Source organism: Mytilus edulis, chromosome 5 (assembly GCF_963676685.1).
Source record: "Mytilus edulis chromosome 5, xbMytEdul2.2, whole genome shotgun sequence".
Taxonomy (NCBI): domain Eukaryota; kingdom Metazoa; phylum Mollusca; class Bivalvia; order Mytilida; family Mytilidae; genus Mytilus; species Mytilus edulis.
Genome location: NC_092348.1, coordinates 52,257,790 through 52,275,580, shown reverse-complemented (window position 1 = coordinate 52,275,580; position 17,791 = coordinate 52,257,790). Strand labels below are relative to the sequence as shown.

The 17,791-nt window shown below is 33.3% G+C and overlaps 2 protein-coding genes and 1 long non-coding RNA gene across 5 annotated transcripts in view; 2 read left to right on the top strand and 1 right to left on the bottom strand.

The window, feature by feature from the left end:
* The window catches only part of LOC139525466 (coiled-coil domain-containing protein 149-like), a 193,143-nt gene that overhangs the window by 138,245 nt on the left and 37,107 nt on the right, over window positions 1-17,791 (top strand). The gene's annotated exons all lie outside the window — the stretch shown is intronic.
* On the bottom strand, window positions 2,542-7,781 carry LOC139523880 (uncharacterized). The gene is made up of 2 exons (XM_071318249.1): window positions 6,837-7,781; window positions 2,542-2,650 (listed from the first exon to the last, which is right to left on the bottom strand). The coding sequence occupies exon 1, from the start codon at window positions 7,657-7,659 to the stop codon at window positions 6,844-6,846; it is 816 nt and encodes a 271-aa protein (XP_071174350.1). The 5' UTR covers window positions 7,660-7,781; the 3' UTR covers window positions 2,542-2,650; window positions 6,837-6,843.
* Window positions 11,113-15,587, top strand: LOC139523879 (uncharacterized). Its single transcript, XR_011664706.1, has 3 exons — window positions 11,113-11,501; window positions 13,785-13,877; window positions 14,897-15,587. It is a non-coding gene; the product is annotated as an uncharacterized lncRNA (long non-coding RNA).

Genomic DNA, 17,791 nt, shown 5'->3' with positions numbered 1-17,791 from the left:
CGGACCTCTTCTCTATTTTGGGATTGAAAAAAAATCTAAAGTTAAAAATGCGGTTTTGAGCCTATTTCTTCTTTTTAATTTGGTAACACGTTAAGCCATTAGTGACACTAATATGGTATATTACCAATAATAAGGCCATATATTTCGGTGTGTAGAAATACCGCAAAAGACTTCTTAGTGCACTAAGAAGAAAGTTTTTGCATTAAGGACACTAAAACGATGTTTTAAGATCACAGCGAACATGAATATAAGAGGATATGATTAAATACCTCAAATCTATAAAGTTAGGTATCAATAGATTTTGTAATTTTGAAGTTAAATGACTTTTTAATCAACGCCTGCCACTCGCCACGTGACCAACGGTTTATTGCAGATTCCCGAATCATCATGTTCAATCAACCTAATCCAATAAACAATTGTCTTTTGATCGTTACTTATTGATTAATCAATAATTACATTAGATGTAGATTCAGATTCAGATTCAATATTTTATTAAAGTCTCACTACTTGCAATACATAAATATACAGTACATACAGAGTATATACACACTATAAAACAGACAATACACAAATATAAATTACAAGTACCATTCTATTAAGAATTATGAGAGACTATGTTTCATTATAATACTTTATCTTGATTGGCTAACTGCACAACACGTATTATTCCGTAAGCAATTGCATCACTCAATAAAACTTTTTCATTCATGCTAGCACGTGGTCCCACAATAAAGTGCACAGGTGAATAAAATACAAAATTTATAAAATTCGTGTTTTCACGATCATAGCTAAAAATGTAATTATAAGTATTGAATGCTTCTTTTTGTAACTTTATAGGGTTGTAAAAGCGTTGACCGTGCGCACATTTTTAGTATGAAGCGCTTCCGCGCTTTATACATAATGTACTTCGGTCAACGCTTTTACACCCCAATAAATTTACAAAAAGAAGCATTCAATTCTTAAATGGTTGTTAACCTAACGGTTCAGCGTGGTATAAATTCAAGTTTATGAAAGAAAAATAAAAAATAAATTTTGTGTTTTAAAACTTTGCCTTTGTTATATATATTTAGTTTTTAAGGAAATTGCTACGCAAGCTTTTTTTTAATTTAAAGAACCCTATTTTGGATAAAAATTGAGAAACAAATGCTTTTGATATTTCATTTCCTTACTAACAACACAAGAGTTTACATACTATCATTATTCCTTGAAAGACATTTGAGAGTATGTGGTGTCCATGGGGTTCTTCAAAATCCGATTACAGAAGTAACATATAGAAAAACTCCAAGAGGTAAAATTATATTACGTTTTAAAAAGAGAATTATAGAATAAATCATAACTGTCTTCTATGAACGATAACTTTAAACTGGTGTCAATGCTTTTTTTTAACAATTCATCTTTATTTCAACAATTGAAGATGAATACCATTTTATTTTATAATGTAATAAGCACTATGGGCAGGCGCGGATCCAGAGCTTGAGGTGGGGGTTTGGGGAAGGGGTTGTGTGAGAAATGTTTAAAACACTAGAGAAGTTTTCATGTTATACCAAACCATATGTTTTTCAATAAATGGCACACTTTTTGTTCATCCGGCATATGGTTACTCTAAATAAAATTTTAAGTATTAATTTTATAAGGTTAATTATTTGATTACAGATCGTATCTACCCGTTTTGCAATTGTTGTATCACTCTAAGGGAGGCTAATAAAGATATATATAATAAAATATAGAGATAGCAGCCTTGGATTGTCTTAATTAAATCCTTTGGTCCTCTAATTATCAAGTTACCCTCTGGCCAATGTTATCATGACTTGTGTATATTTAAAGGGGCGATATCTTTTTGCGCCAAAAAGTAACTCATTTGCGCCACAACTTAATTGCGCCAATACTTCTTTTGCGCCACATAATTTTCAAAACTATAGGTATCATTTGCGCCAATAAAATAATCATCTAATTGCGCCAATTTTATTTATTTTTATTTATATATAACAACTAAATGATTGACTTCCATCCTCCTATTTTTGGGCTTGGGTCCGGCAGTTTACCGACTGGCGGAGTTTAAGTCATTTTAATAACGAAATGTATGCTGAATTAAAACGTTCACCCGTATATATATACAGTTAAAACCATATAAAATGTCTCTGTTCATCATTGAATTAAAGGCTGGTTTTTGTAGTTGAGAAAAGACACATATTCCTTTCTGCTTACTTCTCTACTCATTAGTTCTTTACAAATGCCTGACGGAATTTGTGTTCTTCAACAATGATGACCGGGTTTCCTCTATCAGACTCTAGTTTTTGAATGGTATATCAGACATCTTGACTCGTGAAAAAATATTCTTTTACTAAACAATTTATTTTTTGGTGAGTTTTCTTAAATTTGATAAGTGTTCAGTGGAAAGGTCAATTATAATACATGTATGATATTGGTAAAACATGTACATGTATGATATAGGTAAAAAATATTTACATTTATGTTCTTCTTCGCTGTACTCATACGAACATAAAAATTGTCTTAATTATATATAAATAAAACAAAAAGCAATTTGGGATGAGAAATTGTACTGATCAGTTTAATATATAATAGAAATAAATTGTGACAACTCTGGTCATGTAAGTCGTGGTCTCTGGATCTCCGAATAATGGTAGGAAATCTACAAGTATAAAAATGTTACATCAGAAACAGAAATAACTGCAATTACATATCATCAATGCAAAATATACGTGTCGATCTGATCAGTAAATTTTTCTCGACAAGAGAAAAGGCGCGAAATCCAGATATATATGTGTGAAAACCGAATTACTGCGGATATAAGCGAATGCGAATATTTATACGCCAAATTAAGAAATGAATTTATGTTCTTCTTCGCTGTACTCATACGAACATAAAAATTGTCTTAATTATATATAAATAAAACAAAAAGCAATTTGGGATGAGAAATTGTACTGATCAGTTTCGACAAAAACAAAGGAAGGAAGGATGTTCTAATCACATAATTATAATCCCAAATTTTGAGAAATTTTAAGTCTATTTTCTAACTTTTCTTTTATGTAGCCATCTTTAGCCTTGTCTGTCTTCCATCTACCGTGAGCTTTCAAAAGCCTGTCGGGAACAGAATTACTAGCAGCTGCTGTAACGCCCCCGCTCCTTAGACTATGTAAGCCAAATAAAGAACTATTCAGGCCTATTTCAGAAATCGCGTTTAAAATAATTTCCCTAGTTCGAGTGTAAGAAAGCGGCCTATTCGTGCAAGCTAGTTTATGCTTATCAATAGATTTGAAGTATGAAAGAGCTCTGAAGATGTAATCTTCACTCCCAACTGGCAAACTTGCAACGCGAAAATATTTCTGTAGCATAGCAACTGGACAAAGGTCTGTACCAGTTCTAGAAATCAAAATAGTGTTACCCTGTCGATATCTATCAGTCTTACTTTTTTGAATGCTTATTTGTAGATGAGAATCGTTGAACGTTAAATCAGAAGATCGGATGTGTGCTAACTCATCGTATCTTAAAAACCCGGAAAACCCTAACAACATCATAGCACAGATTCTCAACCCTGGCAGATTGTCATTTTTGTCGAATTTTGCAATAATACTCTTCAAAATCGTAGGGGTGATGGGTTCTTTCCTTTTCAAAGGTTTAGATAACAATCTTATACCACCTTCTAATACCATGTCTAGTAATTTGTCATTTAATATACTGTCATATAAATTCAGATCATGTTCCCACTTAATTGAATAGTATGCTGCGTTTAAAACGGCAGTGGAAACTCCAGATTGTATCAAATAGTTAAGATAAAGGGCAACTGTACACACAGTGGTAGGCAAAAACGGTAGATTGTACTTTAAGCACCAGTATTTGAATCTTTTGAAATATCCTTTATATTTCTTCAAAGTATTTTCGCTTTTTGAAGCAGTTACTACTGAACACAAAGAAACTGTTAGAGCTTTCAAGTCAGGATTAGAAAAATGCCTTAAGGATTCCCAATGTGAATGTTTGAATCTAAACTGAAAAATAAATTTTAATGAAATTAATTTGATTTAAAAAATCATATAGCGAAGCACTATATGTAAAAGAATTTATTCAAAATACTCTCAATTTGATTTACAAGTATACAATTAACGGGTTAAATGTATTAATATGAATTAGAAAATCATTAAATTAAATGGCATTTTGAGAGTACCAAAATGAAATTATCTCCTTTGTAAAATTCAACAATGCATGATAAAATATCTTGACGTCCGAAGGGGACATAACTCATGCATACTAGAGGCCCAAGCTGGACTTATCTCGAACACAATAAAACAGAATAATGCTCAAACGAGACTTTGATGTATACGTGCTAGATGCCCAATCGGGACTTATCTCTCCAAAATAAAACAATACAATGCCCAAACGGGACTTATGTTAATGTGATAGAGGGCCCAAACGGGACTTATGTTAATGTGATAGAGGGCCCAAACGGGACTTATCTCTCCATTAAAGAACAAATAAAGAATAAATCAATATAATGCCCAAGACGGGACTCATATAAGCACACGAGAGAGCCCAATCGGGACTTATCTCTGACATAGAATAAAATATAATAAATGAACCTAAGTTATGCCCAAACGGAACTTTTGTAAGTGCAAACGACGGTATAAACGATTCCATATCTTATAAAATGCGTATTTAATGCATAACTCCAATTTTAAGTATGCTCAACAAATGCGTGTCGCAAAATAATTTTTAAATACTACTATGCCAAAACAGGATTGGTCTGAAACTACTAGTATAACACCCGACAAAAAATACAAATAAAACTAATAAAAAATAAATAAATATTTAAATGGATATTGAGTGATATACTTACGGATTTAACTACAATCAATCTTTAAAACAAGAACGTTGAAAGTTAATGGAGAATGAATGAAAATGCTATTTTTATCCGAACCTTGGCAAAAAAATCCAGATGGTTTAACGTACTCTACAAAATCCTTTACAAAAGATTTGTATTGGTTGTTCGATGATGACCACAATAAAGGCCAAAAACATGACGAGGTCCATTTCGGAACAACGATAGTACCCTTTCCTTTACAAATTAACATATGATTTAATGCTCTACCGACAAGGTGAACAGGGGGAACTAACCAACAGTTATAAGTATTCCACGAAAACCCGAAAGCATCAACACCACTAGTATCTGGACACCAATACGCCGAAAAGAAAATCGGTAATTTGTGATTGTTATAGTCGGCAAAAACATCACAATCGAACGGACCCCATAAAGAATTAAAATACTTGAAATACACATCATTCACATACCAGTCATTAAAGTCAAATAGTTTACTGTAAAAATCTGCAGTAGTGTTAAACTCACGGGGAACCCATTCTACTTCAAGGGATATGCAATTACGAATACATAGATTAAAAATTTTCAAAGCGATGTCTTGTAATTCTGATCTCATGCTCCCAGCCTGCACAATTTTAACTACATTTTGATTGTCCGTATAAATTTTCACCAAACGATTTTGAAAATCGGGCAATAAGGAAAATAGGGTTATAAATACTGCTGAAAGTTCTCTGAATGTAGAGCTTTTCTTTGCCTCGTCGGGAGTCCACATTTTATGTACAATTTTATTTGACGTTTCAACAGCAAACCCCGCACAAGCGAAACCACTTGCATCAGTAAAGACAATTCTATCTGGCAAAAATGAAACGGGTAAGAGAGATTTCCTGGGAAGTGATGTGCAGTTATTCTTCCAAAAGTTTAATTCAAAAATAGCTTCGTCGGTTAACTGAATGTGAAAATCCCAATAATCGCTAGCGGCGATAAGAATGAGCATATTCCTAGACATTATTCTGCAAATGTTTCCAAAACTGGGAATAAATGAAATAATCTTGCCAGTAACTCGTGCTAATTGTCTAGCAGTTATATTATTGATATTGCTAAAAATATCGTCTATAGTAGATTTAAAACGCTCAATCTTATCTTCAGGTAACTCTAAATTAAAAGTGTCCAAATGCCAACGGAACCCAAGCCAAGTTAAAACTTTTGTGGGGTCCCAAATACTTTTTTCATGATTCAGGAAAAAACCTGCTGACAATAAATCATGCTTTACGACCTTAGAAAGCTTCACACAATCCTCAAAAGAGGACTCAATCCCCCAACCGTCATCTAAATATATGATCATACGATAACCTTGTGATCTCCAGTGCTTAACTAGTGGCCTCAACACTTTAGAAAACACGTGACCAGCTGTAGACAAACCAAACGGTAAACATCTAAAAACGAAATAACGGGGGCCAGTTGGGAAAATCCAACAAAAACCTAAAAACTTTTGATGATCTTCGTGTATATTAATGTGATGATAACCACTCTTTAAATCAAATTTTATCAGAAATCCTGGATTTGATACAAATTGCAAAGCCTCAGTAACACCTTCGTATTTGAATTTTCTTTTTTCGTTAAACTTATTAACGTGCCTCAAGTCCAAAATCAATCTCTTTTTACCTGAGCCGTTAACTGACACCGATAACGGATTAACGATAAAAGGAATGTGATCTTTCACCTCACGAATCACACCTGTTGACAATAATTCTATAATTGATGACTCAACAAAAGATGTGTGTTTTACGGCTGAACTGTTGTTCTTTAAAAAAGCTGACGGTGGCAATTTGTAAAAAGGTATAAGGTATCCAAATTCGACAACATTAAGAACAAAATTATTAGCATTTAAAGTATATTTCCAAAAATCTAAATTTCTCCGTAAATTATCTACTCTAAAAGAGCTGGCTGAGGAGCACTCAAATTCAAAATCTTGATCGTGACTTATAAAAGGAGATAAATTGTACTTAACTGTTTCATCACTTTGCTCCTGAAGAGCCACTGATCTCGGCTGGTTGGAACCTCCGTCTCTTTGGGCAATGATAGGCCCAGTGACCCTCTCCATTGCAGTAGTAACACCTGTCTGTTGGTTGTGAACTGGTGAAGTACTCATTCTGGTTGTAGATACCGTTACGAGGTCCTGTGCGGGTTTGTGATCCTTGGGCAGCCGGGTATTTGTAGTTTCTAGATACTTCTCTTGTAGATGCTGATGAAGTTTTACGAAAAGGCTCATCTTGAGGAACTAGGAGACTCTCTGGTTCTGGAATATAAGGAGCAGGACGGGTGCTTACTTTGTTACGTCTCTTAGCTTTGGCCCGATAGTCGGCTTGTCTTAACTTTGTTGCGTCGTCGGTCCCCTCTGTAATAGGGTCGTCTATATATTCGTCCACTACGTCCCACCCGTACTTGTCGGCTATTCGAAGAAGCTTATTTCTTTCCTTTAGGGCCTTTATGCTCTTTTCTAGGTACTGAATGGCTAAAACCGGGGAATCTTTCTCTATGAATTTGAGGGTCTTTTCAAGTTCTGTTAAACGTTCTCCGTTAAAACTAAATTGCTTTTCATTACCGTCGTACCTGAATTTAGGAGTCTGTTTTACCGGAGGAACACTTTCAACTTCTTTAGCACCAATTCGCGTGTCAATCTCCTTGAATAACTCTTCTTTGTGCTTTCTCAATGTCAAATCAAGGCTCTGGGTAAACAGCGATAAGGCATCCTCAGGTGAAAATCGAGTAGACCCTTCACGTTCTTCACTGCGTTGAATTCGTATAGGCGATTCCGGTTCAGGTTCACTCATATTACCAAGGTCAGTATACGTGTCGATCTGATCAGTAAATTTTTCTCGACAAGAGAAAAGGCGCGAAATCCAGATATATATGTGTGAAAACCGAATTACTGCGGATATAAGCGAATGCGAATATTTATACGCCAAATTAAGAAATGAATGTAAATCTGGCGCAATTTCATTTCATTTATTGGCGCAATTAATACCATCAAAATAAAAGACAGTGGCGCAATTAATACCTTTTCAAAACTGCAATTGGCGCAAATTGATTCTGCCCATTTAAAGAAGTGTAGCGACAACGTGTCACCCTATTCAGTGCTAGATATTCAAATTATAGTAAAGATAACATTAAAACAAGAAATGGTTAATACAAAAAATATTTAAAGATTTTCAACCGGGGGTCGGGGGGGGGGGGGGGCTCGCTTTAACCCCCTAAATCCGCTAATGATGTGGGGAAACTAAATTATTTAGTTAACTTAATCATATGACTCTTAAGCCCGTTCTGCCATTATTAAGAAACGCTAAAGAACGGAAATGTATGATTTTAAGATTTGGAAATAAATGAAATTGGTGTCACAAATGGTATGTCTGCTAATATATAAATTATTTCATAAATAGATATAATGCTCATATACATAATTATTAACGGTTGTTTTACTTCGCTTATTTATAGCATTTAACAAATAACTTCGTATTCTTATTTTCGGCATCAAATAAAAATAATGGAATAAATATATTTTAAAAGACAAGGAAAGTGAATTAAAAAATATATACAACAAAAATAAGCGAAAGGAGATGTGGTACGGCTGTCAATGAAACACCTATCCACAAAAGTTAAAAATGAAGAAGATGTCAGAAATAAATTGGTCATAATTTATTTACAGTCTAAAACATCGAAGGGACTAAACATCAACCTATACATATTTATACTTGTAATGCATTTGTATATAAAAATCGAATCAGAAATATGTTCCTTTCCTAAACATGTTTAAAAACATTGCTGTGATAGTTATCAAAAGTACCAGGATTATAATTTAGTACGCCAGACGCGCGTTTCGTCTACACAAGACTCATCAGTAACGCTCAAATCGAAATATTGATAAATGGCATAGTTCTTAACATTAGAAAAATGAATGAAGTATTGGCAACTGGACGTTAAGCAACCAAATATCAATCCTCACTTTTCCGTGAAGTGTTCACAATTATTTGTCTTTTTAAAATTAAAAGGATGAAAAATCCCAAACTGAAAATAGTTGAAAATACGCTATTAATTTAGAAGTAAAAAATATAGCAGACAGAATAAATACGGCAAAAACAAACAAATGAAAAAAAAATAGAGAACAATTTGAAATACCATATACATGTTTAATCAGTATACTAGTAGATTATTCACGGGCCAAGGTTGAGCGAACATGAATTGCTATCGATTATACTAAAGGTGACAATCAACTTTTTGAGGCACGTGTCGAGAAAACATTAGAAAAAATATAATTTAAAATTATGAAAGGAGTAGGTCCTTAGTGCACATTTTTGTTCTTAGTGCACTAAGGAGGTCCTTTGCGGTGTTTCTACGGACCCCATATATTTGAAGCTGTTCAAAATTCTGTACATTATAGGTACGTGTATCAGATCGGACAATAATTTTCATATATATATATATAAAGAATTACTGTATAAGTTATCTAGTATGAAATATGTCCACTGGACCGACCGTGTAAGTGCTATATATATTATATCATGTATATAGCCAGTCAAAAAGATGTGGTATGATTGCCAATGAGACAACTATCCACAAAAGACCAAAATGGCACAAACATTAACAACTATAGGTCACACAAGGTCGTTAAAAACTTCCATTTGTTGTTGTCCACTGAAAATAAGCTCATAAAAACACGAATCCCCGTTTACTCAATTCCACCTTTATTTGTTAATATTTCTTTATCTTTTTCTTTTGATTTTATCATATCTTTTTTGTGAAATATTTTGTGTGGTCGAACATGAAATTGCCTCCGATGCTACAAAGAAAATTTGTTTAATGTCATCTGTTGCAATATATGCTAAGTACTACACGTGGACAGGATGTTCCCCAGAAAATAAGTTATACACACCCCGATATAACCCCGAGGGTACACGCTACTGTCATATGGAAAATTACTGGGTCACCTGTAAGATGGTAATCAGCCATGCAACTAATTAGGTTACTGACCATGTCACTTCAATTTAAAAAGTTTATCGTTTTTTATCGTTAGATATCAAAATGATAAATTCATTTTAATTAAAAATTTAAGAACTAAAGGATTTATCATTAAAATGAAGTGAAATAATTCAACCAAATCGTATATAGATTATATATATATACATATTTTTTTTTATCTATGCCGGAAAGAATTGAAAAACTGTATTTATAATTTTTGATTTGTTTTATAGAAATCTGTGTAGGTCTCATGAAATGGAACTCACGCAACGCATGCCTAATTAAGATTTATAAATTTATTGAAAAATATAACAAAAATTTAGTTTTGATATTAAATTACTGTTACCTTTCCGCGCTGTAATTTATTTGATATGACATGAATCAAGCAATTTTTGTTGAGGGATTTATGGGTTTGTCCATACAACGTATAAAAAAAGAATTGTATGTTATTAGTATTTCACATGCCTTGTTTTCGCCTTGAAGCTCATTATTCAGAGTGTTTCAGACAAGATGATGAAAATAACGTGCAAGATACTTTTTTCGATCATCGTGAAGAGACAATTTTAATTCCCATTCCTCGATGCACTCTATTGTTGAATTGTATATTTATAATTCCTCGTGCTTTTAATTAGCCCCCCCTTTCGTGGTTACCGTTATGCCAACAAATACCCGGGGCTTGATTTACATGTAAAATCATGGGCGGATCCAGATAAAGGGGGTTCCAACTACATGTCTCCATTAAATAAGGGGTGTCGTTGCCGCTGGTTTTCTGTTACCCCACCCTTTTCATATAATTTAGATTTCAAAAGTGTATACCTTATTCATATATTGTGTAGGTTAAAATGTTATCTTTTCCCATATTGTTTGCGTTTTGATTGGTGTGTAATGCAACAGTGCAATACCTAAGTGTCAAAAGAGAGTTTTTCCCGACCTATTCACATATTTTTAAGGTTCCTATATATACAAGGTGATAGGACGTTCGGTTCCGTTGGAATAGGTTACCTTTTCACGCTATGCCTTAAAACTTTTCCTCATGCACAGGTAACCTATTCCAACGGAACGTCCTATCACCTTGTATATAGAAACTTGAGAGGATTCCCGAGATTATCATTTATGCAATGATTGCTCACAAAATGCTAGGGGAGGCCAACCCCGGATTCCATCCCCTTCGACCCGCCACAGAATACAGATATAATTGATAATTGTTATTTAAAAGTCATATACTATAGCCACTATATAGTACTAGAACCGAACACCTGTTTTCGGATATATATATATATACATACACCACATCTTCCTATGTCTATATAGCTGATTTACCGTAAATAACTGCGAGAAAATGAATAATACACAAGTTGATAATTGTCTCTTCTCTGCTAATTTTAATGTGCATGCAATATTCACTCTGATTTACTTGTGAGACCACCGACACTAATAATAATTACCTACAAAATAATAGGTGCTCCTTTACTGGGAAGAACATTTCGGATCCGATCAATTTATTGGTTCCATTCCCCCATTCTACACTTCTCCTTAGAAAAAATGCCTTGCAATGCGTCATAATTATCTGGACTACTAACTTACTTCCATATAACTTCGAAAACAGACTATAATCTATTTCACTGGATGAGATTGGGCTCACGGATTTTTTAATGGATTGGTAATTTTTATTTATAGCACAAGTTTACAAAGCAAGATTAATCACATTTTTCACCCGGCCTACAAATCAAATGGTTGCCTCCTTACTGACTTACACCTACACAAGCTAAAAAAACATATTCATGGGGGGGGGGGGGGGGTTCAGATGGGGGATGCTTGCCTCAGTCATGTTTCTGTGATTCCCTATATAATCAACAAAATTTTTCACACAAAAAGGGGGGCAGGGATTTCTCTAGTCCAAATAATTATGACGTCTGGCAAGGCTATTTTAATTTTTTTCTGGGACGCCTTCCCAGAAAAAAATTAAAATAGCCTTCCCAGACGTCATAATTATTTCGACTAGGATTTCTCCTTAATAAGAAATCTCTATTTTCAGCATAAGCTCATATAAATTTGCCTTTTGAAGAACTGAAATAAATATGAGACGGCTAATGATTTTTCAGATGCTTTACATTAAAATACATCCATGTGACATTCACAATTATATATAGATCCAAATTTAAAAAGCTATTTTTTTCAATATTTTAAATATTATGGATGAAATACATGTAGCAAGTAAGGGATGAAATTAAATTGGATGAAACATGTGAAATGTGGCATTTTTTTTTTGATAAAGTAGTATGTCGTCTGATGTTGTCAAACTTAATTATAGACCCTTAAGGGGCGGATCCAGTCATTTTAAAAAGGGGTGGGGGTGGGATTCTAACCCAGGACAAAAGGGGAAAGGGGGGGGGGGTCCAATTACATGTCCCTATTCAAATGCATTGATTATCCAAAAAAAGGGGGGTTCCAATCCCTTGAACCCCCCTCTGGAATTATTCTGTGCCTGCCCTTTAAAAATAAAATTATCCTTATTTTGAGTTAAAGCTTATAGATTTTTCTATAATGCTTCTCAGGGGCGGATCCAGCCATTTTAAAAGGGGGGTCCCAACCAAGAGCAAAGAGGGGTTCCAACTATATCTCCCATTCAAATGCATTGCTCGGTAAAAGAAAAGGATTCCAACCCTCAAATCTATGGTCAGGTTGTTGTCTCTTTGACACATTCCCTTTTTCCATTCTCAATTTTATCATGTAGTCGTCGTTGTCCCAGGACATTTAGTTTTTGCTTAATAACTTTAGTACAAGTAATAGAAATCTATGAAATTCAAACACAAGGTTTGTGACCAGAGTTTTTGTTCAGAGTTTAGGAATAACATGAATTAGGGGCCAATAGGGGCCAATATTAAACTTTGTTTGATTTTATAGAAAATTGAATTATTGGAGTTCTTTGATATGCCAAATCTAACTGTGTATTTAGATTCCTAGTTTTTTGGTCCTGTTTAAATTGGTCTACCTTAAGGTCCAAAGGGTCCAAAATTAAACTTATTTTGATTTTAACAATATTTAAATTCTTGGTGTTCAGATTAATATGCTGAATCTGAATATTTACTTAGATTTTTTTATTATGGGCCCAAATTCAAGTTGATCCAAATCGGGGTCCAAAATTTTACTTTGTTTGATTTCAACAAAAATTGATTATATGGGGCTCTTTGATATGCTGAATCTAACCATTCATTAAGATTTTTTTATATTTTGACCTATTATCAAATTGGTCCACATTGAGTTCTAAAAGGTCCAAAATTTAACTTTATTTGATTTCACCAAAAAATGAATTATTGCATTGGGGTTCTTTGATCATGTTGATATGCTGCATCTAACCATGTATTGAGATTTTGAATATTGGACCATTTTAGAGGTTAATTGTCAATTTAAAATTTTTAAGTACTTGGACCGCATTCATTCTGTGTCAGAAACCTATGCTGCATCAACTATTGAATCACAATCCAAATTTAAAATTCAGAGTTGTATCGAGCTTGAATGTTGTGTCCATACTTGCCCCAACTGTTCTGGGTTCAACCTGTACGTTTGTATCAAGCTGAGCCATGCATAGCATTTTTATCTGATTTATATATTAATTTGAAATTTTGACAAGTGAGACACATACAGATTATACTGTTAACAATATTTCAGAGTTTAACGTAGTCAAGCGAAACAAATTTTAGAAGAATAGTTGAATCATGTCTTTGTTGTCAAATGAAAAATTAGTACGAACACAAAGAAAAAGTATGGGAATGTTTGTTTTTTAAACTATTGACCAGGGTGAGAGTCTTTGAAAGTCATGACTGGCAAAAAGTTTGTGAAATGAAATAGCACAAATATTCCATTCTTTTTAAATATAACTGAATATAAAGAAAAACACAAACTGATGTTTTATAATAGTTTTTACCCTTTTTATGTTTTATAGGACAAGAAATATAGAAAAATGATGAAAAATATAAACAGTTACAATAGAAATGAGCGCAAAACAAGATAAACAGAATACAACAAGGCCTAAATGGTAAGACCACTTCTATATACTGTAAATTCAGATTTTTCAGGGAAGGGACAACTTATTGTGATTACAAAAAAAATCTGCATAAAGATCTATATAGTTACATGATATATATATATATATGTTTCTGTTATCAAAATATGATTTCTTATTTTTGCGATACTCACCCAGTCACATTATTCGCATTACTAAAAAGTTTCGATAATTTCTGAATTACAGTAATAAAAGAAATTGCCTTTGAATGATGACTCATATAAAAATAAGAAAATGTGGTATGGTAAATGAGTGACTTATCCACCAGAGTTCAATGAAGCGGATGCAAGAAATTAAAGGCCAATCATGGGCCTGCCTTCAATAATGAGAAAACACTTCCTTTATAGGTCATCCATTAAAGATCTCAACATATAAAGATTTAAACAATCCAATATAGTTCAACATGTTCAAAGTCAATAACAATTAATAAAAAAAAATCATGCCTAATATAAAATATTGTTTGTTTCTCCAATCCTGACCGACCCTGCAAAAATGGCACTACTCATAAAATTTTATTGTCAAAACTAAGCCAAATATTATTTTATTCATTTCTGATTTTCGGGCTTGCCGGATCATCCGATAATATTCAGGCTTTTGGGAAAAATAAAATTATTTACCTACCTACCTACCCACACCTGGCTTGTCAGAATAGGGATTAGGGAAACAAACAATATATTAATTTAGGCCTCATGTCTGTGAGCACTCAACCTGACCATAATATAGGACAGTGGTTCAAATATTAACAACATATGAACATTCTATAACAACTATTGCAAGTGGCTCAACTTTAAATATCACTGCAAGGCACTAAACAACGAATATTAAATCTTGGACACAAAGCACTGAAATAAGAGAACTCATAAGCATGACAAGTAAGAATATCAAATGAAAGTTTCTCAAAATGTTCATTAAAACATGATAAAATAAGCTTATTTATATTGCTGTTTTTTTCTCCATTTATAACATTTTTTTTTTATTTTGTGTATTTATAGGTCAGATATCTTGGTTTTTATGATCATCAACAGGTCCTGCAGGTCTATACTGAAGAGGAAACTTAATTGTTAATACTTTTCTACATAATGTGCTAATTGGATTATTAATGTGAAATGAACTCAACTGTGTGTTTTTCTGGAAAAAGAAATAGAAAAAATCCTACAAAATTGCTATAAACAAAATGGAGTACTATCAAAGAACACAATTGTGTAAAATGTAACAACCTACATTCATATTAACTGATGGATTATGGAGAAATTAAGAAAAAAAATAGTATCTTTGTCATGTTTGTTGTCGAAATAAACACCTGCTTTATCAATTTATGTACATTGCTCCATCATATCAAATATACAAAGAAGATGTTTGAAGAACATACGTTGCCAAAATTTATTCAACCAATTGAAGGAAGATGTCTTGTGGATTGAATTATTTATGCACTGAACTGTTATGTAGGGGGTCGAATACACAGCAGCTGAAACAGAAGACAAGTTAATTTGACATGAAAAGTGTTTATTTTATTTAATATGCAAATATGAGCACAATATTAATAACATCACAAATGGTATGATATTCATAGCATTTTGCTTATTATTGTATTGTCTTAAACATGCTAAACAGTCAGCCTTTTGTTTTTGTATGTTTAATACTCACCATGAAAATTTGTATTACAGTATTAAAGTTTTAATTATCTTTTGTATCAATAATTCAGTCTAGGAGAAAATATATTAATACTGTTTGTACTGTTATGAAATTTCCATAGAGGAAAACATTTCCTTAAGGGAAATTTGATGTTCAGAAATTTCCCTAGAGGAAATTTGAAGATCAATGATTTCCTTAGAGGAAATTTGTTGTCTTGAATTTTCCTCCAAGGAAAAGTGTTTGTCAAAAATTTCCTCACAGGAAAAAGTATTTCCTCCAAGGAAAATTTGAAGCTACAAATTTCCTCACAGGAAAAAGTATTTCCTCCAAGGAAAATTTGAAGCTGCAAATTTCCTCAAAGGAAAAAGAATTTCCTCTAAGGAAATAGAATTTCCTCAAAGGAAATAGAATTTCCTCAAAGGAAATAGAATTTCCTCAAAGGAAATAGAATTTCCTCAAAGGAAATAATTATGCAGCAAATTCCCTAAGGGAAATCTTTTTCCCTTGAGGAAAAAACAATTTCCCTTGAGGAAAAATCTTTTTCCTTCAGGGAAATTTGATTTCCCTTGAGGAAAAGTACTTTTCCTCTGAGGAAATTGTTGAAAAAAGGGGCATAACTTTTTCAACAGTGGTGCTAGATCCAAAAAATTTTAGGACAAATATCAGGGAACCAATACCAACCAAGTTATCAACTTTGTTTTGACTTAACTCCAAAAATTAAGGTGACAACTTTTGCACTCAGCGGAATTGCAAACTTGTCCCGGAGACTGTTAATAGCAAGAAATCTTCAATGGCACAGTATTATGAAATAGCAAGAAATCTTCTATTGAACAGTAATGCTCAAAAGCAAGAAATCTTCAATTACACAGTATTGTGAAAAGCTAGAAATCTTCAGTTCCACAGTATTGCTGATCAATAGCAAGAAATCTTCAATCGCACAGTATTGCTCAACGGCAAGAAATCTTCTATTGTATAGTTTTGCACAATAGCAAGAAATCTTCAATTGTACAGTATTGCGCAATAGCAAGAAATCTTCAATTGCACAATATTGCACAAAAGCAAGAAATCTTCAAAGGCACAGTATTGGACAATAGCAAGAAATATCCAATTATTGTGTAGTAGCACAGTATTGGGCATTAGCACAGTATTGTGCAATAGCACATTATTGGGCAATAGCAAGAAATCTTCAATTGAAAATTAATACAAATATTTCAACCCATTTCAAATTTTTTAGATCTTTCACCCATTTAATTTCTGTCTGAAAACTTTATTATGTCAAAATTTCAGACAGTTTGACATCAAGCTTAAATATTGTGTCCAAACTTCCCAACTGTTATGGTTTGACCACTGTGGTCGTACCAGGTGCGTTAGGCAAAGTATTTTATTCGTTTCTGTTTGCCTCAACAAAATATTATGAAACTTATACCAATGCTTATTACCACATGTTACAGATTAAGATTGAAATAAGGTAGCGTTACTTCTACTGTTCTTTAGTTATGTCCCTTATAAACATATAAATTGCTGAATTTTTCGTTTATGTTCTCTAACTTAGGTGTGTCTCAACCAAATGTTATGAATCTTTAAAACCATACTTATTACATTGTACTACAAAACTCAGATCAACAACAAATTACGGTAGAGTCACTTTAGTTATGTCCCTTTATAACTGCAAATGGTATGCAATAGGGACACATTCCCCATTTTTGTAGACCCTGCAACTTTTGTTGCAGACAGCTCGACATAGGGATTGTGATCTAGTTGTGGCGGCAGCGTTAGCGAACTTCTTTAAAGCTTTATATTTTGGAAGGTGGAAGACCTGGATGCTTCATACTTTGTATATAGATGCCTCAAAGTTAAGATTTTTTGTAATGTTAAATTCGCTCTTATTATAAGTAATAGGATATATATATTTGGTATGTGCGTACCTTGCAAGGTCCACATGCCCATCAAACAATTTTCACTTGACCTCGACCTCATTTCATGGATCAGTGAACAAGGTTAAGTTTTGGTGGTCAAATCCATATCTCAGATACTATAAGCAGTAGGTCTAGTATATTCGTTGTATGGAAGGACTGCTGGGTGTACATGTCTAACTGGCAAGTGTCATCTGACCTTGACCTCATTTTCATGGTCCAGTGGTGATAGTTCAGTTTTTGTGATATGGTCTGTTTTTCTTATACTATGAGGAATAGGTTTACTATATTTGGTGTATGCAATGATTGTAAGGTGTACATGTCTGGCTGACAGGTGTCATC

Excerpts from the sequence above, each read along its gene's own strand:
- LOC139523880 (XM_071318249.1), bottom strand. The coding sequence starts at position 7,659 with ATGAGTGAACCTGAACCGGAATCGCCTATACGAATTCAACGCAGTGAA.